Below are 20529 nucleotides of genomic sequence, written 5' to 3' on the forward strand. Positions count from 1 at the left end.
CAGCACTATCACATATTTACCTCAGTTTCCTCAACTGGGAAATGGTCATAATAAGTCACTATTTTGTAAGATTATATAGAGGACTAAATGAGTTAAAACATGTGTGCTTACACCAGTTCCTGATACATATTAGCTACTATTAATATTATATCAGGCTACTTCTAACATTTCTGGCCTTTGTTCACTCTACTTCCTCTTCTTCCTGGCCATGTATTAGCCATGGACTCCGTATAGTCTTCAAGCGTTTATAAGCTGAAATTTGATTTACTACCCATAAGATTGTTACCAATTACAACTTTTTTCATGTTAGGTTTGGTGTCATACGCAGGTATTCTCTTCAGCAACCTCTTTTAGAGGTTGTAAATATTCAATTGTTATAATTATATTGCTGTGGGTCAAAATGCAGTTTCTGTACCACATCATTTAGAGGTAAAGGTGAGAGAGGCGTGTGGATAACCCTCCAGTTTTACCGTGGATGACTAGAAAGCCAGGAGATACCGAAGAAGGCTCGAACGTTTGCTGATACGCACGCCCAAAGTTGTAAACAGTTTTATTTCTTCCAAGTTTCCTACTGCCTAAATCAATGTCACATCAGGCAAACTCTCCTTTTTCCGCCAAATTTCCCCTTTCGACCTCACCCACACATCAACCACAAAAATCCTCTACAGCCCCGTCTTCCCTTTAAGAACACTCTCGGCAAAAGCGCTAGCCAACCCGCCCTCCGGGATTTCCTCGTCACCCTGGCAACGGAACCAGGAAGGGGCGGGTCTCGTTGTCCGGCGTTCCTGACCCCGGCCCCGGGCGCTGGCAGCACTGGTCACAGGATGTCCCTCAGCTCCGGGTTGGAGCCGGAGCCGGATCCCGCGCAGATGGCCACGTCAACCTAAACCTACACCACCCTCCTCACCCACCGCCGCTGCGCCGCGCCTGCCAGGCCTGCAGCAGGTCTCCTAGGCCACGGTCTCCACGCCTTTCCCACAATGCCCCGCGCCAGGCCCCGCCCCGTCTCGCAGTGGAGACCGAAGCGTGAGGAGCCGACCGGGGCGGGTCGCGCGTTCGACACTGCCGGTGCGGTTGGTCCTCCCCCATTCCGCCCGCGGCGGCGGGCTGTTGCAGCGTTGCAGAGTGAGTCCTTCCGTCCCGCACTCACAGCTTGGCGTCAGAGAGGCTGGGTCTGCCGCCGGGGCTTGAGGATGGGGGAGTAGCTGCAGGAAGCGACCCCGCGACTCCAAGGTGGGCATGGGCCGGGGCCAGCCAGGGCTTTGCTGGAGCGGGCGGCGGCCTGGGCCCTCCGGGAAGGGAGGGGAGAAACGCCTGCGCGCCTGGACCTCCCCTCCTCTGCGCTCCTGAGACCAGTGTATTGTGTTCTCACTCCCCATCATCTTCCTTCTTACCCGCACCACCTTTCCTCTCAGCGGTTCCGCTCCAGTTACTCAGACTCCCTTCTTCCTTAGTCCGGCCTGAGATTTCAGACACCAGTAACACTTGACAGTCCCATTCCTGCTATATCTCCGACTTTCCCTTCTCCCCTATCCCACTCTGGAGTGAGGAAACTTGAAACTTTTCGCCTTGCATTTAACCTGCAGCTTCCACCTGTCCCGCTGCTCAGGCCTAGGGCAGTTCAGCCACACCCACGTTAACTGAACAACCCCTAGGCAAGGAACATCTTATCCCAGAGTAGTGATTGTGAATATATTCTCTTTTTTTCTGATGCTTGTTTTCTAGTCTGAATATTTGTTAATCTCCATCATTATGTTTTACAAAGGTGTACTTTTGTGGGATGAAAAGGAGGTATTAGAAATGAGCTGAAGACCAGTTATGGGTAAGGAGAAAATTTTTTTTTAAATAGACATTTAGGATTAAATGAAGAAAGGAGAAACTGAGGGTGCTATGAAAGTTAGACTTCCAAGCATTATGATATCTTTGGAACTAAAATACACGAGTTTAAATGTCGTATGTTGAAGTAATAATTGTTTTTACCCTGCATTAGTGAGCATGTTTATTAATAACCATTTCCTTCTCCTTTTCTGTTTCTTTTCCTATTTCTGTTTATACCAGACATGAACTTTGCAGTAAAATTACACTGTTAACTTACAATTATTATTCTACTATTATTCTCTACTTAAATTCAACTTAAGCACCTTCTGAGAGAATTCAGGGGAAAAGATGGACTGCCGTGTAGTTTGTCCATTATAACAATATAATTCACTGCCATTTTTGGCAAGGTTATATGGAAAGTAAAGATCCTTTATAAGGACCCTAAGCTTCTTTCTAGTCCCACCACCAAAGCACATTTCCTACAATTAAGTCTGATTAAAATGAAAACTAGACAGCCTGAGAGGGTAAAGTAGCTAAAAAGTAAGTGTTAAAAAGGACAACGCTAAAACTGGGTAGAAAGAAGAAGGAAACATAAGTTATTCCCACCCTTGTGTTCTGATGCTGATTAGAGGCCTTTTCTCATTGTATAAATTGCTGAGTATGTATATAATCATTCTAGCTCTACCATCATCCCTGCCTTTAATCTGCTATCTTGAGTGATTTCACAAATCTGGCTACCTGAATATGGAAACAGTGAAGGGGGCCCCCAAAGAATAGAGCCTACATTACCACTGATCTGCCATTTAATGGAGATTGTATTACTGACAGTGTTATTTGATAAATTGTGTTGTTATTGTTTAGTTTGAAATATATGTTAACTGCCATGTTTCCTCTGTTTAGATTAACATTTTTGGAGACAATTTTGTGATGCTTGATTCACCCTTGAAGTAATGTGGACAGAAATTCTCAAATTCACATATATCCACTGGAACCAGCAGTGTATCCTAATGTTCACTTGAACCAGAACTTGTATAAGAAAAAGAATGGGAGTCTGGTTAAATAAAGATGACTATATCAGAGACTTGAAAAGGAACATTCTCTGTTTTCTAATAGTGTATATGGCCATTTTAGTGGGCACAGATCAAGATTTTTACAGTTTACTTGGAGTATCTAAAACAGCAAGCAGTAGAGAAATAAGACAAGCTTTCAAGAAATTGGCATTGAAGTTACATCCTGATAAAAACCCGGTAGGTAAAAATTTGTTTTTAAAAATATCTCATTGCATTTTGGTATGTTTTGATAGTTAAATTATTTTAGGTAAATGTTCAAAATGCTTAAGAACAATCACATGTCAAAATTACAATTCAACTTCTTTGCTAAAAACAGAAGAAGCAAGATGTTCTTGTGTAGAATATAGTATGAAGGATTATCAATACCAAGAATATAGTACCCTCTTAATTTGTAAACTAATTTCCTGCAGTTCTATTAAAGACATTAATCCCCCCCAAAACAATAACATCTGTGAAGTAGTTTTCTTGGTTAAGTAGGTTAAGATTAAGTATTTTAGGACAATAGGAGAAAAAATATTGCTTTAAGACTCAGAGGATACAACATACTAAAAATGGCAGTAATAGCTAATAATAGTATGCTTTTACTATTTTTTTCATATACAAGTCCACAGACCAGAATTAGAAAGTTATAAATTAAAACTTGAGAGCTGAATATAATTCCAATCGTAAATATTTGAAAGATAGCAGTGTTAAATACTGTTATCTTTCAAAACTAGTTTTAATTTTCATGGTATTTTTATAATTTACTCAATACTTTGTTAATGAGATTTAGCCAGCCTTATTAACAAGGAGAAAGACATGGTTAAATTATAATTTTCTCTTTCTAGGTAGAATTTTTAAAATAGGATTATTTTATTTCAATTGCGTGAAGCTGAGCAATAGAAACAATATTTCTTTAAAACTTTTAATATCTTTCCTTGCCATCTACATTCTATCATATTTAGGATTTTTATTTTTTCAAAATTTTTTTTAAAATCTTAAAATATGATTTTTAAGTTATAAGAGATGGTGGATTTACATCCAAGTCTTATTCACATGAAAGCATTCTTCAAAAACCAATTCTATGGGCCGGGCGCGGTGGCTCACGCCTGTAATCCTAGCTCTCTGGGAGGCCGAGGCGGGCGGATTGCTCAAGGTCAGGAGTTCAAAACCAGCCTGAGCAAGAGCGAGACCCCGTCTCTACTATAAATAGAAAGAAACTAATTGGCCAACTAATATATATAGAAAAAAATTAGCCGGGCATGGTGGCACATGCCTGTAGTCCCAGCTACTTGGGAGGCTGAGACAGAAGGATCGCTTGAGCCCAGGAGTTTGAGGTTGCTGTGAGCTAGGCTGACGCCAGGGCACTCACTCTAGCCTGGGCAACAAAGTGAGACTCTGTCTCAAAAAAAAAAAAAAAAACAATTCTATGAAGCATAGTAACAAAGAAGGGAGGCCAGGTCTGGTGGCTCACACCTGTAATCCTAACACTCTGGGAGGCTATGGTGGGAGGATTGCTTGAGCTCAGGAGTTCAAGACCAGTCTGAGCAAGAGCAAGACCCCATGTCTACTAAAAATAGAAAAATTAGCTGGCATGGGAGCATGTGCCTGTAGTCCCAGCTGCTAAGGAGGCTGAGGTAGGAGGATTGCTTGAGGCCAGGAGTTTGAGGTTGCAGTGAGCTATGATGACACCACTGCACTCCAGCTGGGGCAACAAAGGGACTCTCTGTCTCAAAAAGGAAAAAAAAAACAAGGTAGAAACTTTTCCATTCCAATTTTGGATTGTTATTCTGCTATGTGTTTTTATTTATCTGGCAGTAGATTGGGGTACATACTTTTTTTTAGTTAATATGTTGATTTTACTTCAAATAGAAAAATGATCTACATATCTATTTATAATTGTTTTAGCTGTAATAAATATTATTTACAAAATTAAAAGTCTCAAAGGGCTTATCAGTTTTTTCTCAGCTCATTTTTTAGGAGTGACTTATGTTGTATGATCATTATCTGTCAACTTTTTGGAGAGTCAGTTCTTAATTCTGTTATTTTTCCCTTTTTTTTTTTTTTCCGAAGATTATAGTTCTTTAGTAAATACTTCTTTAGTCTATGGCCATACCACCCTGAATGCACCCAATCTCATCTGATCCTGGAAGCTAAGCAGGGTCTGGCCTGGTTAGTACTTGGATGGGGGAAAATACTTCTGTATTTCAACCTATGATAGCTCATATTACATTATGGTACCCCTCCATATATGGGTATCTAGTCTCCCAGAAATTTCTGGGTTAATTGAATCTACATAAAGGTTCCAAAGAGATTTGGATTATGTGTTTGAAATAACTGTATTATATCTAATAATTTTTAACAGAATAACCCAAATGCACATGGTGATTTTTTAAAAATAAATAGAGCATATGAAGTGCTCAAAGATGAAGATCTACGAAAAAAGTATGACAAATATGGAGAAAAGGGACTTGAGGATAATCAAGGAGGCCAGTATGAAAGCTGGAACTATTATCGTTATGATTTTGGTAAGGTGATATGGTGCTACTTATGAAATTGCTTTTTGTCTGAGTAAAAGAAAATTTTGTTTCACCACTTATGTATTTAATATGTGTCATTTTAACTAGCTTTTTAAAATTTACCTTGGAAGTGAAATTCAAAAGGAAAAAAAGTTGGTATACAGAGATTATCTGAACAGATATAAAAGTGTATTGGTCAGATCTTGTCAAATAGTTTTAAAATAAGGATTACTGTTTAATAAAAAAATACATAGTCATGGGCTGTGTATTAACATTTCAATCAACAGCAGACCACGTATACATACATGACAGTGCTTTCATAAGATTATAACATTTTTACTCCACTTTTTCTTTGTTTAGATACACAAATACTTAGCTTTGTGTTACAGTTGCCTACAGTATTCAGTCCAGTAGCATACTGTACAGGTTTGTAGCCTTGGAGCAATGGACTATACCACATAGCCTAGGTGTCTAGTAGGCTATATACCATCTAGGTTTATGTATGTAAACTCTGTGATGTAAACACAACAACAAAATTACCTAACAACACATCTCTCAGAACATATCCCTGTCATTAGGCGATGAATGACTGTATATATTACCATTAGAAGTTATTAAATATTTCAGTATTTCTAATATTGAATTAATATTAATTTCTTTCAATATCTTTTATAGCATCATATTTTCCAAAAAAGGCTAAACTTTCCTTTAAGTTTTAAGGTATTGGCAGAAATAAGAAAGAAATAAGGCCAGAGCAGAAGGAGGAAACAAGTTAAAGGAACCAAAGGAGAGGGAAAGTAAACACAGTTATCAAGGCAGGAAGGTGAATTCAGATAATCTGTATTTCTCCTAGTCATTAACTAGCTGCAGATGCAGGCTAGGAACTGAAGTAATACTTTTACATTAGAGTAAATAAAATATTTTAAATTTTTATCTGTAGGGTTTGCTTCTTAAGACTGATTTTTCTTTTCAAAATAGTATTTTCAAGCATATTCCCAATAGTTTCATAGTCTGTATCAAGAGCTGGCAAACTACATAGCCCAAATCTGGCTTGCCACCAGCTTTTATAAGTAGTGTTATTGGAATACAGTTATGCTCATTTGTTTACATATTATCTGTGACTTCTTTCACACTTAGCAGATTTGAGTGGTTGTGACACTCATCTAAATTAATATTATCTAAATAAATATTATTAATTTATTAATAATAACTAATAATTATTAACTCATCTAAATTAATATTATTTTGATATTTTATATAGTAATGAGAAATTTTCTCACATTGGTCTTAATTATTGTAAGCAAAATTTATATTTACTGAATGTTTCAACCTCTGCAAATATTCTAATTATAGGGTTTTTAGCAGAAGGTATTTTAAAGTGGTACTATGTATTAAAAACCATATAATCTGAAAATTGGATGAGGTGTATAGTCTAGTTAACAGTGTACCACTCTTAATTTCCTTTTTTTGATATTATACTATAGCTACATAACATGTCACTATAAGGGGAAGCTGGGTGAAGGGTACCTGAGAATTTGGACTATTTTTGCAACTTCTTGAGTCTATAATTATTTTTGAATAGTTTAAAAATGTATAACAAATTTTTGTGGAGATGAAATTATATGAATATTAGAAATCTTCCCACACCTATAATAGTCCATATCAGGATTCTAATATCTTTAGATCACTCTTTAAATATATCACCAATAGTATTGTTTACTTTTTTTTTCTTTGTGTGTTGCATATTCTTCAAATTTGGCATTTAGTATAAGCTGATTTTTTTGATTAAAACAAAAATAAGTAGTGTATTTTTATGTGGTAATTTATATTTATGGTGTAGTTTTTATTTTATAATTTTTATGTACTTTAAAAATTAGGTATTTATGATGATGATCCTGAAATCATAACATTGGAAAGAAGAGAATTTGGTAAGTGTGTGGGCATATGATTTTCTTTTTACAAGTCCAATCTCATCCAAAAATCTTGGGGGTAAATGTGTTTGGATTTAGAAATCGTTTGGATTTTAGACATGTAGTGCATACTGTATATTAATTAATGTTCCTAGAAGAATGTGGGGAAGTATACCACAATAAAAACATTAATATTTCTGCAGCAAAACACATAAGTATGTATACCAAATGAAAGAAATAAAAATAACACATCGCCCCATTTTGTTCAGATTTGGATGCCAAGTGAGCTTGCTACAAACTTGCAAAAAAACGTCTAGTTTCAGAACTTTTTGATTTCAGAGTTTTGAGTAAGAATGTGGCTGGCTGTTTTGGAAGCAGATTTTATTTGATCTGTGACTTGCATGAAAATGGATATAAAAATACAGTTCTGCATTTTCCATTGCATTTTAGAAAATTATAAATACTAGATTAGATTGTTATGCTTTCAGCCTTTGTACAATGATAATAAAATAGGTTGTTTCTTTACTTGAAAGCAAATTTGTATATCAAATCAAATTTCAGTTATAGTTTGCTCTGTTACAATCTTCTTTCAAAAACTAAAATAGCGTATCAGTTGCAATATATGTATATAAAAATATTTCTCATATATAAGCATCATTAAAGATTTATTACAGCCACTTGATATTGTATAGTTTGTTCCTTCTAAGCAAGGGTTGCATTTTATTCTTACTTTCCACATCATGTTGGTGAGCTCAGGCATGTAAAATAGCTGTTCAATATGTAAATATTCCATTAGCCTGCTTGGTTGTGGGTCTCTTTCTGTTACTTTGTGGGTCTCTTTCTGAAATCAAAAAATTCTGAAACTAGAAGTTTTTTTGCAAGTTTGTAGCAAGCTCACTTGGATCCAAATCTGAACAAATATGGGGCAATGTATTATTTTTACTTCTTTCATTTGGTATACATACTTACATGTTTTGCTGCAGAAATATTAATGTTTTTATTGTGGTACACTTCCCCACATTCTTCTTTATGTGAACACTTGAGCAAGTTCTAAGTGAATAGAAAATATATCTTCCCTGCTTAAGGAAACAGAAGAAAATTTGATTCATTTAGACTGTTGGTAGATAGAACTAATGCCCATGTCACAAGCTGGTAGAATCATAACTTTATCACATGAGTTATATGAACCTATAGCTTTTCCTGTATAGTTGTTATTGTCTCCCATCTCCTAATATATCAGTGAATATTTCATGTACCCGTGGGGCAGAAATCATTGGAATTATAAATGGAACTGGAGGAACCAAACAAAACCTGCATACTGACTAACCCATAAGTCCACCTAGAATAAGACATTACTGATAGTTATATTGTATATAGGTGCAAACTTTTTCAGATGTCACTGTGCAGAAAAAGTTAAGAACTGCTAATGGTTCATATAGAACCCAAAATCATAGTTTAAAATAAATTATTTCCACAAAACTTTAGCGATAATTCAGGGATAATTAATTAATATTGATAGGTTTAATACCTATTTGCCACCATTGCCTCTCATCTCTAACATTACTCTTCATATTACTAGGCTAAGACAAGCCGATTCTGAAGTTTAGTTGAAGAAGTAGAAGGAAAATGGCAAACAGTATAGTAGTATCAATTTGTAGTTACGTAAATATTCTATTAGCCTGCTTGGTTGTGGGTCTCTTTCTACTACCAGTTGTTTATATCGGTTTGAGTTACTTAGTCTTGTCCTTTGTAGAAATAATTATATAAATAATTATAGAGTTATTTAAAGTTGTATGTGTTCTCTTCTTTGAGCAAAGAGTTATGTTTTCTTCTGGCTAGAGTCACTAACAATCTCAGATGTTATCCAAACAAAGATTAAAATGATTCCAAAACTGAGCTTTGGAAATTGAAAGGACAGATCACTTTCCATTTCATCTTTATTTATAGAACCCTTTTTTTAGATGTGCCCTGAACTCCTTTTTTGTCCCTCTAGCTTCATGAATCTATTGAAAGCTCTGCTCAATTTCTTGCTTTTCAGCTACCTCTTCTAGAAGTGGCAAACATTGGCTCTTAAATTTCTACCTCCTCCCTCTTTGGCCTCCTAATGCTTCACTGCATTAACTCTTTGATGCTTTCAACAGAGATCTTTTATATTTTGCCCAGTTTTCTAGTGGTTTGTACTGGAGAGTTAGTCTAAATTATATAGTTCACTTTTACCAGGAGTGAAATTCCAAAACAGTGGACTTCAGTACAAAAGAGAAAATGTGATTTGTAAATTCCATTTTCAGAGCTTTAAAAATATTCTCATCCTTTCTGTTAAACATGGTACATATTATCCTTTTATATGTCACAATACAGTAGTAGATTAGTTATTATAAACAAGTTCTAGATATTATTTGCAAAAGTAGTGAACATCCCAAATGTATACAAGTCATTCTGAATAGACTCTACATAATACAGGAATTCTTTTGAAAACAGCTTGAGAAAAAAGAACTCAAAACACATTTGCGTTTTCTTATATTTTCCTGTGCTAATAGAAGCTGTTAGCTGTGGTTGTACATACATTAACAAACATGAGCTTTAGTTGTGTAGTTTCAGAGCTGAAAATTGCATTTTAAAATACACTCATTCTGTTTTGGGTAGACACTGAGTTATGCACACCATCCTATTGAACTGTGATAATACAATATTAAAAATATTTTAAAACTTATTCAGCAATCAATGGGAATAGAGCAAATATGTTAGAAGTGCACTAACACAATACAGGCATACATCATTTTATTGCACTTAGCTATACTGCACTTCACAGATACTGTTGTTTTTTTTTAAAATTGAAGGTCGTGACAACTTTTCATCAAGCAAGTTTCCCAGTGCTGTTTTTCCAACAGCATATGCTCACTTCAGGTCTCTGTCACATTTTGGTAATTTTGGGCTTTTTCATTATTATATTTCAGACTTTTTCATTATTATATCTGTCACGGTCATCTATGATCAGTGATCTTTGATTACTATGGTAATTGTTTGGGGGGCACCATGAACTTTGCCTATTAAGATGGCAAACTTAATTGATAAATGGTGTGTGTGTTCTGACTGCTCTACCACCTGGCCTTTCCCTGTTTCTCTCCCCTTCCTTGGGCCTACCTGTTCCCTGAGACACAACAATATTAAAATTGGGTCAACTAGAAGCCCTATATAGCCTCTGAGTGTTCAAGTGAAAGAAACAGTTGCATGTCTCGTTTTAAATTGAAAGCTAGAAATAAGTTTAGGAAGGAAGGCATGTAGAAAGCCAACATAGCCTGAAAGTTAGGCCTCTTATGCCAAATAACCAGTTCATGAATGCAAAGGAAAAATTCTTGAAGGAAATTAAAAGTGCAGCTTCAATGAACATACTAATGATAAGAAGGCAAAACAGCCGTATTGCTGATATGGAGAAGGTTTGAGTGATCTGGGTAGAAGATCAAGGCAGCCACAATATTCCCTTAAGCCAAAGTCTAAACTAGAGAAAGGCCCTAACTCTGTTCAAGTTTATGAAGACTGAGAAAGGTGCAGAAGAAAAGTTGGAGGCTAGGCCGGGCGCTGTGGCTCACGCCTGTAATCCTAGCTCTTGGGAGGCCGAGGCGGGCGGATTGCTCAAGGTCAGGAGTTCAAAACCAGCCTGAGCAAGAGCGAGACCCCGTCTCTACTATAAATAGAAAGAAATTAATTGGCCAACTGATATATATATATGAAAAATTAGCCGGGCATGGTGGCGCATGCCTGTAGTCCCAGCTACTCGGGAGGCTGAGGCAGAAGGATCACTCAAGCCCAGGAGTTTGAGGTTGCTGTGAGCTAGGCTGACGCCACGGCACTCACTCTAGCCTGGACAACAAAGTGAGACTCTGTCTCAAAAAAAAAAAAAAGAAAAAAAAAGAAAAGTTGGAGGCTAGCAGAGGTTGTTTCATGAGGGTGAAGGAAATAACCCATCTTCATAACATAAAAGTGCATAGTGAAGCAGCAAGTGCTATTTTAGAAGCTGCAGCAAGTTATCCAGAAGATCTAACTAAGATCATTGATAAAGATGTCTACACTAAAAAACAAATTTTCAGTGTAGATGAAATAGCCTTCTATTGGAAGAAGATGTTATTTAGGACTTTCATACCTAGAAAAGAGAAGTCAAAGTCTAGCTTCAAAGCTTCAAAAGGTAAGCTGACTCTCTTGTTAGAAGCCAGTGCAGCTGATGACTTTAAGTTGAGGCCAGTGCTCATTTACCATTCTGAAAATCCTAGAGCCCTTAAAAATTATTTACTCTGCCTGTGCTCTATAAATGGAACAACTAAGCCTGGATGACTGCACATCTGTTTACAACAAGGTTTACTAAATAGCGTAAGCCCACTGCTGAGACCTCTTACTCAGAAAAAAAGATTGTTTTCAAAATGTTATTGCTCATTGACTATGTACCTTGTCACCCAAGAGCTCTAATAGAGGTGTAGAAGGAGATTAATGTTGTTTTCATACCTGCTGACAATATCCATTCTGTAGCCCATGAATGAAGGAGTAATTTTGACTTTCAAATCTTTTAAAAAAAATACATTTTATAAGGCTGTAGCTGCCATAGATAGTGATTCCTTGGATAAATCTGGGCAAATTAAATTGAAAACCTTTTGGAAAGGATTCACCCTTGTAGGTGCCATTAAGGGCATTTGTGATTCATCAAAGTCAAAATATCAACATCAACAGGAAGATACTGATTCCAACCCTCATGGATGACTTTGAGGGGTTCAAGACTTCAGTGGAAGAAGTAACTGTTGTTGTGATAGAAACAGCAAGAGAACTAGAATTAGAAATGGAGCTGGAAGGTGTGATTCAATTGCTGCTATCTCGTGGTAAAACTAACAGATGAGGGAGTTGCTTCTTATAGATGACCAAAGATAGTGGTTTCCTGAGATGGCATCTACTCCTGTTGAAGATACTGTGAACATTGTTGAAATGACAAGAAAGGATTTAGAATAGTACATAAACTTAGTTGATAAAGCATCAGCAGAGTTTGAGAGGGTTGGCTTCAGTTTTTAAATAAGTTCTATGGGTCAGATGCTATCAAACAGCATCATATGCTGTATAGAGAAATGTTCCATTAAAGGAAAAGTCAATCAGTATGTTCAACTTCATTGTCTTATTTTAAGAAATTGCCACATCCCCACCCCAACTGTCAGCAACCACCACCCTGATCCATCAACATACAGGCAAGACTTTCCACCAGCAAAAAGATTATAACTTGCTGAAAGGCTCAAATGATCATTAGCATTTTTTAGCAATAAAGTATTTTAAGGTATGTACATTGTCTTTTTAGTTATAATGTTATGGCACAATTAATAGACTACAATGTAGTGTAAACATAAATTTATATGCATTGAGAAACCGAAAAATTTCTGCGACTTTATTGTGATACTTGCTTTATAACTGTGGTCTGGAGCTGAACCCACAATACCTCCGAGGTATACCTGTACCAAGATAGGAGATGTTTTCATAGTAAACAGGGTTTTGTGTCAGATGCCAGCCATTCAGATTGGTTTTACATCATATTTTTGTTTAAGACATTTGAACAGTAACACCTTGTCTAATTATTGCATTCTCTTTTTATATGTAAATAACCACCTCGTGACTTATTGATAGGAGATAAGATATTCTCTTTTTCTATTAAAATATCTATTAATTGTTAAGATCTTTACCTCAGTTTGTACCAGTTGTTGATCTAAACCTGTAGTACCCAACCCCCAGGCTGCAGACCAGTAGGATTGGGGTCACACAGCATGACATGAATGGCGGGCAAGTTAGCAAAGCTTAATCTGTGTTTACAGGTGCTCCCCATCATTTGTTTACTGCCTGAGCTCCACCTCTTGTCAAATCAGCAGTGACATTAGATTCTCATAGAAGCTCAAACTCTGCTGTAAACTGCACATGCAAGGGGTCTAGGTTGTGCTCTCCTTATGAGATTTTAATGGCCTGATGATCTGAGGTGGAGCTGAAGTGGTATGCTAGCATTGGGAAGCAACTGCAGATACAGATAATCATTAGCAGAGAGGTTTGCACAGAGACCATAATAAATCAGTTGCTTGTAGACTCATATCAAAACCCTATCAGTGAGTGGCAAATGATAAGCTGCATCTGGTGGCAGGATTTATAGTGGCAAGTAAGTTGATGCACTTCAATTGTACAACTGTATCTGGTGGCAGACTCTAAGTCAGAATTTGACACTTTGGTCTGCATGTGGCCTGCTAATTATTTTATTTACCACTTCCGTCTGCTCCTCTTTCCCACACTGTGCACTAGTCTCAGTCAGAGTTTTAGTAAGTCCATAAGGTAATCCTAGCAAAAATGAATAAAAAACAAACGTCACTAGAGAGCTTCTTTGAAAAGGGTGGAAGACCCAATGATGAGACAGCAGAAAACTCTAAGACTGCCAACAAAATGAAAGCTGCATTTAAAAGAAAATACCAAGAGTCCTACTTAAATTGCAGGTTCATTGCAACAGGTGATTTATATTCTCCAAGCCCACTTTGTTATAATATGTGATGATCAGCTGTCCAACGAAGCCATGAAACCTTCAAAACTGCTTCACCACATGGAAACCAAGCACCTTGCATTAAAAGACAACAGGCCTTTTGAGTTTTTCAAAAGAAAAAACCATGAACAGGAAGAACAGAAGCAATTATTAAAGACCACCACTTCATCAGATGTGTCTGTACTGAGAGCTTCATTCATAGTGGCAAACTGCATTGCTAAAGCTAAGTAGCCCTTTGCTGTTATTGGTGAAGAGTTGATCCTGGCTACTGCTAAGGACAGTTGCTGTAAACTTTTAGGAGAGGCTGCAGTTCAAAAGGTGGCACGTGTGTTCCTCTTTTGGCTAGCACCATAACTAGATGAATTGATGAAATAGCAGAAGATATTGAGGCACAATTGTTAGGATTAATGAGTCACTGTGGTATGCAATCTAGATTGATGAGTTTACTGATGTTGACAGTAAGGCAACAATGCTTGTTTTTATGCAGTATGTTTTTCAGCAGGATGTGCATGAGAGTATGTTATGTGCACTTTTGTTGCCGACCAACACCACAGCTGTAGACCTATTCAAGTCTTTGAATGATCACATATCAGGAAAGCTAAATTGGTCATTTTATGTCAGTATATACATGACAGAGTGGCTGGCATGACTAGCCAGTTTTCTGGTTTCACCACGTGGGTCAAGGAGGTTGCTTCTGAATGTGAGTCTACACACTGTCATTAGTAGAGAAGTGCTGGCTAGCCAAAAAATGTCACCTGAACTAAACAACATTTTGCAGGATGTAATTGACATTATTGACCACATCAAAGTACGTGCCCTGAACTCGCATATGTTTGTACAGCTCTGTGAGGAGGTGGACAGAGAGCATACACATCTTATACATAGAAGTGAGATGGCTTTCTAAAGGTAGATCACTGGTCAGAATTTTTGAGTTATGAGCTCCACTCCAGTAATTTTGAAAAACAGTCACCACTGGCAACAAATTTCAGTGACACCGAATGGGTTGCAAAATTTGCTTACTTGTGTGATATATTCAACCTGCTCAACAAACTCAGTCTGTCACTTCAGGGGAGCACAGCAAGTATGTTCAAGTCAGCAGATTAAGTGGCTGCATTCAAAGCCAAACTGGAATTATGGGTGCAATGAATGAACATTGGGATTTTTGACATTTTTCAAACATCAGCAGAGATTTTTGAAAGAGACTGAGCCAAGGCCGCCTTTCTCCTAGCTGGTGCATAATCGCTTAGCTTTCAAGAGTTTGAGCATTGCTTCCCAACCACAAAAGACCCCCGAACTAGGAAGGAATGGATTTATGCCCCATTTGTGAATAAGCCAGATGAATTGACTTTGTGCATGCTGGAAGAGGATCAGCTGCTTGAGGTCACAAATGATGGTGACCTTAAAAGTATGTTTGAGATGACTTCAAATCTCCATATGTTCTGGATTAAAGTCAAGGCAGAATATCCTGAGATTACCACAAAAGCACTGAAAGGCCTGCTTTTGTTTCCAACATCCTGTCTTTGTGAAGCAGGGTTTTCTGCAATGACAGCAATCAAAATGAGATCACGGACTAGACTGGATGTAAGCAACATGCTTCAGGTGACACTGTTTCCCATCACCTTCAAATGGGACCATCTAGTTGCAAGAAAACAAGCTCAGGGCTCCCCTGAATTGGCACTGTGGTGAGTTGTATGATTATTTCATTATCTGTTATAATGTAATAGTAATAGAAATAAAGTGTACAATAAATGTAATGCGCTTGAATCATCCCAAAACCATCCTCCCCATCCCCGCCTCAGGTCCATTGAAAAATTGTCTTCCATGAAACTGTTCCCTGAAATCGGTCCCTTGTGCCAGAATGGTTGGGTACCACTAATCTAAACCAACATGGCAATTATTTTGACGGTCTGTTTGCCAGTTTCTAAACATTGCCAAAGAACAGCTGATAAAGTCCTAAATGATACACTTTGCTTGTAATGTACAGATCAACTGTTTTCCCACAGATCTGTCTTATAATTGTAAGTAAACATTGAGTCCTGCACATGTTTCTAATTAACCTGAATTAATTGCACATATTTAGAATAGCATGTATGATTTGATATCTTACTATAATTCCTGAAATTTTTATTTAAAAATTACTGTTGACTGATTTTGATATGGAATTATATGGAAACTCTTTAACCCAGGGGTCCTCAAACTTTTTAAATAGGGGGCCAGTTCACTGTCCCTCAGACTGTTGGAGGGCCGGACTATAGTTTTAAAAAAACTATGAACAAATTCCTATGCACACTGCACATATCTTATTTTGAAGTAAAAAAACAAACAGGCAAAAACACCCACATGTGGCCCGCAGGCCGTAGTTTGAGGACACCTGCTTTAACCAAAAGCAAATTGCTTTCACCTTTTTATTTTGAATGTCAGAACACATGCTTGCAATTTAAAATTTTTTTAATGAGTAAAATTTGTTTACTTCTACCAGGTCATTTTAAGATTATAATATATAATGTACTGTTTTGTAGCCATCATGTGGTATTCAAATATATTAGATAGATTATTAAGTAGGAAGTGTCCAGTTTCCATAAGTACTAAGTTTGACAGTTGATATCTCTGACATTTCACTTTGATGCTTCTTGTTTAATTTTGTTGAGAAGATATGTCCTCAGTTTTTCAGACACATGTTTTGGCTTATTATCTTTCAGATTTTTTTAGAGCAATTTTTATGAAAGGGTGGATGAGTCAAAAATTTGTGTTATTTTCTAATATGAGTTCCATCATGGAACTAATGCAGCGCAGACAGCTCCAAGTATCAACAAAGTGTTTGGGAAGTATGTGGCAGATGAACGTACTTTCTTCAGTGGTTTGTTCTCATGATTTTAATCTTAAAAATGAGCCATGTGGGTGACCTGAGACCAAGGTGGATAATGATGACCTGAAAGCTGTAGTGGAAGCGAATCCATCTTAATGAACACATGAATTAGTAGGAAGATTTGACGTTACTATTCCAACAATGTTAGACCATTTGAAACAAATTGGCAAGATAAAGAAGGTGGATAGATGGGTTCTGAATGAATTAAATGAGCGTCACAAGAGAAATCATCTCCAAGCTTGCCTTTCTTTGCTGTCATGACATAAAGGTAAACTATTTCTACACCATATTGTTACATGTGATGAAAAATGGATTCTTTTTGATAATTGTAGGTGTTCAGCACAATGGTTGGATAAAGACGAATTGCCAAAACACAGTCCAAAACTGAGTATTCATCAAAAAAAATAAAAAAGCTAATGGTGTCTGTTTGGTGTTCCAGCACTGGTGTTATCCACTACAGCTTCATGACATCCCATCAGTTGATTACAGGGGATGTCTATTGCAACCAGTTGGACAAAATGAAGAGTATACTTGCAAATAAGCAGCCGAGATTGGTCAGTAGAGACTGGCCAATCCTCTTGCAAACAACACTGGACCACATGTTGCACTAACAATGCTGTTCAAATAACAGAAGCTGAACTTGGAAACTCTGTTATCCACTGTATTCAACAGACCTTGCACCAACTACCACTTCTTTCAGGCTTCAGACCACTTCTTGCAAGGAAAAAAATTCAATTCTCAACAAGCTGTGGAAAATGCCTTTCATGATTTCATTGCCACTCACTCTCCAGGCTTCTTTGCTGCTGGCACAAACAAGCTGTTAAGGTGGCAAAACTGTGTCGATAGTTTAGGTGCATACTTTGACTCGTACTGCTTCTTGTCTGAGATATAATAAACTACACATTTGATTTCAAATTGGACATTTCGTATTTAATGACAACATTATTTTAGCAAATATGAATTAGAAATTTGAACTTTTAAAAACCTTGATCTTATACTTTTCAAGCAACATGATTTTCCAAATTAAGATCATATTTAGGGCTAAGATTAAATTGAATCCGAGTATCATGTAGGTCTCTTATTTGATTCTTTCAGAATTTGAAGTAGCTGTCAGAATTGATTGATCATATTATTTAACCTGTGCTGCAGAAAATAGAACTTAAATCTCAGTCGCTCTCACTGTTCTTTATTTCTGTCATTCATACAAACTCTTACCTGAGGTTTGGCTGTTGTTTTCTTGTGCCATCTCTTTTTCTATCTTCATGGCTATATTTATCTTGCAGTTTAAGACGGCTTCTTACTCAAGTATGGGCTTAGGAGAGTTAAAAAATTATTGTTTCACATTTGAAATATGTTTTCTTTTTATAGGAAAAAAATGTATAGAATGATAAAGACAGTATGAAAGATGGACTCCCTGTGGTGTGTTTTTCCATTCTGTTCTCAACAAAAAACTTTTTAAACTAAAATATGCTTGAACTTTTAGTAAATAATTCTAAATTGTTTCCATTTTATGTACTTTTAGATGCTGCTATTAATTCTGGAGAACTGTGGTTTGTAAACTTTTACTCTCCAGGCTGTTCACACTGCCATGATTTAGCACCCACAGTACGTATTTTTCACAGCCTGATTAGCGTTTTATTTCTGATTGATATGCTATTTTTGCATTTTTCTTTCTTTGTATGTTGGAATTTTTTCTATTAATAGTAATTAGAGCTATTGGAAATAATTATCAAATACTTTAAAATATCTATGATTTTGTTTCATAAAAAATTTCTCCTTTAAAAATGTATAGCTTAAAATGTGGTCGAGGCAAGAAAAACAAGCTTATCGGAGAAAAACTTATGTGTTCTTGTCCTGTCATAGTGGAGAGACTTTGCTAAAGAAGTGGATGGATTACTTCGAATTGGAGCTGTCAACTGTGGTGATGATAGAATGCTTTGCCGAATGAAAGGAGTCAACAGCTATCCCAGCCTCTTCATTTTTAGGTCTGGAATGGTAAGGGGTAAAGTCAGTACTTTTTTAAATTGTGAAACTTTATAAAAAGTGAAATGCTAGAGAAAGCACAGTAGGTGAATTTGTAGAATGTTTTGCTTTGAAGTCATATTTTAGGTGCCATCTAACTAAGCTCAAGTAATAATGAACATTTGGGATTATTTTATGAATATTTTTAGGTACCATTTCTTTGACTTTGCTGTATTTCAAAATTAAATGTTAGCCAGTTTCAGTTTCTGTCTTAAGGAACATAATTTATTCAGTATTCATATTGTACTTTGTAGTTTACAAAGTATTTTACAGGTATTGTTTCATTGAATATAAAACTCTGATATTTTCCCCTCCATTTCCAGTGATGAAACTGAAACTAAAACTATTATAAATCATATTATTAAAATGTCTTCTATAGACTCTGTACTATCGAGATTATTAAGGTATCATTTAGAAATACACTACTTTTTTTTTTTTTTATTTCGGCATATTATGGGGGTACAGATTTTAAGGGTTCAAGAAATGCCCATTTCCCCCCCGCCCCCCAAAAGTCTGAGTCTCCATCATGACCATCCCCTAGATGGTGCACATCTCACTCATTATGTATGTATATACCTTCCCCCCTCCCACCTGCCCAATACCCTATTACTGTAGTACCTATGTGTCCACTTAGGTGCTACTCAGTTAATACCAGTTTGCTGGAGAATATATCTGGTGCTTGTTTTTCCATTCTTGGGATACTTCACTTAGTAGTATGGGTTCCAGCTCTAACCAGGAAAATATAAGATATGCTATATCACCATTGTTTCTTAGAGCTGAATAGTACTCCATGGTATACATATACCACATTTTATTAATCCATTCTTGGATTGATGGGCACTTGGACTGTTTCCACAGCCTTGCAATTATGAATTGTGCTGCTATAAAAAGCGATACAAGTGAATCTACCATTTGATCCAGCAATCCCATTGCTGGGCATTTACCCAAATGATCCAATGACACTCTACAAAAAAGACACCTGCACTCGAATGTTTATAGAAATACACTACTTTTAAGAAACAGAACTTTATTGCATTATTCAAAATAGTGTAAAATCAGAAGTATTTGATATTATTTTTGGTGAGATTTAAAAAGAAAAAGTAAAAGATATTTCTCTTTTTATAAAAATCTATAGGCTACAGTGAAATATCATGGAGACAGATCAAAGGAGAGTTTAGTGAGTTTTGCAATGCAGCACGTTAAAAGTACAGTGACAGAACTATGGACAGGTAATTTGGTTTTCTTAATTTTCAAGGATACTTTGAAATTGGTATTATAAGTTTTTTAATGGCAATATTAACATTTTGGTCATAATATTGAAATTTTAAAATATCTTTTCCATGCTTAGAACAGAATTGTCTCATTTACTCTGATTTCTGCTGAAAAGTATTTAACAAACTAGTTATATTTGTACAGAAACTAAAATAATTAAGATATGGGAAATGTGTATGAGATGGGGCTAGGTAAAAAGACATCTTTCATAGTGCAACTATTTAGTAATACAAACATTTTACTGCTTTCCTTAGTATACTATATTAAGCAGTAAATTCATGCTTATTCAGCTTAATTTTAAAGTTTAAAAACTCTTATATTCTTAGGCTTTTAATTATAAGTGATTTTATTTACTCTGAACTGTGTGAAACGGTAGTATTTGTGGTAAAAGGATATTTGTTTCATTCATTGAATACTATTTATATGTCAGAAACTGTTAAAGACTAGGACTACAGTGGTACAATGTGAGGAAGACATTAGTAAATAATTAAAATGCAATGCAGTAACTATTATAATAGAGGTAAACTTAGGAAAG

At 36.3% G+C, this 20529-nt stretch overlaps 1 protein-coding gene across 2 annotated transcripts in view; it reads left to right on the forward strand.

The window, feature by feature from the left end:
* The first annotated feature begins 794 nt into the window (after positions 1 to 794).
* DNAJC10 (DnaJ heat shock protein family (Hsp40) member C10) overlaps positions 795 to 20529 on the forward strand; it is a 53701-nt gene continuing 33966 nt past the window's right edge. The window contains exons 1-8 of one of the 2 annotated variants that reach the window (XM_012785789.3): positions 795 to 1233; positions 1766 to 1822; positions 2719 to 3065; positions 5233 to 5395; positions 7264 to 7314; positions 18223 to 18305; positions 18564 to 18695; positions 19858 to 19951. In XM_012785789.3, the coding sequence (XP_012641243.1) occupies positions 2862 to 3065; positions 5233 to 5395; positions 7264 to 7314; positions 18223 to 18305; positions 18564 to 18695; positions 19858 to 19951 (727 nt within the window). In that variant the 5' untranslated portion in view covers positions 795 to 1233; positions 1766 to 1822; positions 2719 to 2861. The remainder of the gene's footprint in view (positions 1234 to 1765; positions 1823 to 2718; positions 3066 to 5232; positions 5396 to 7263; positions 7315 to 18222; positions 18306 to 18563; positions 18696 to 19857; positions 19952 to 20529) is intronic. The other variant, XM_076005733.1, reaches the window with a different exon arrangement.

The sequence above is a fragment of the Microcebus murinus genome, chromosome 8, assembly GCF_040939455.1.
Source record: "Microcebus murinus isolate Inina chromosome 8, M.murinus_Inina_mat1.0, whole genome shotgun sequence".
Classification (NCBI taxonomy): domain Eukaryota; kingdom Metazoa; phylum Chordata; class Mammalia; order Primates; family Cheirogaleidae; genus Microcebus; species Microcebus murinus.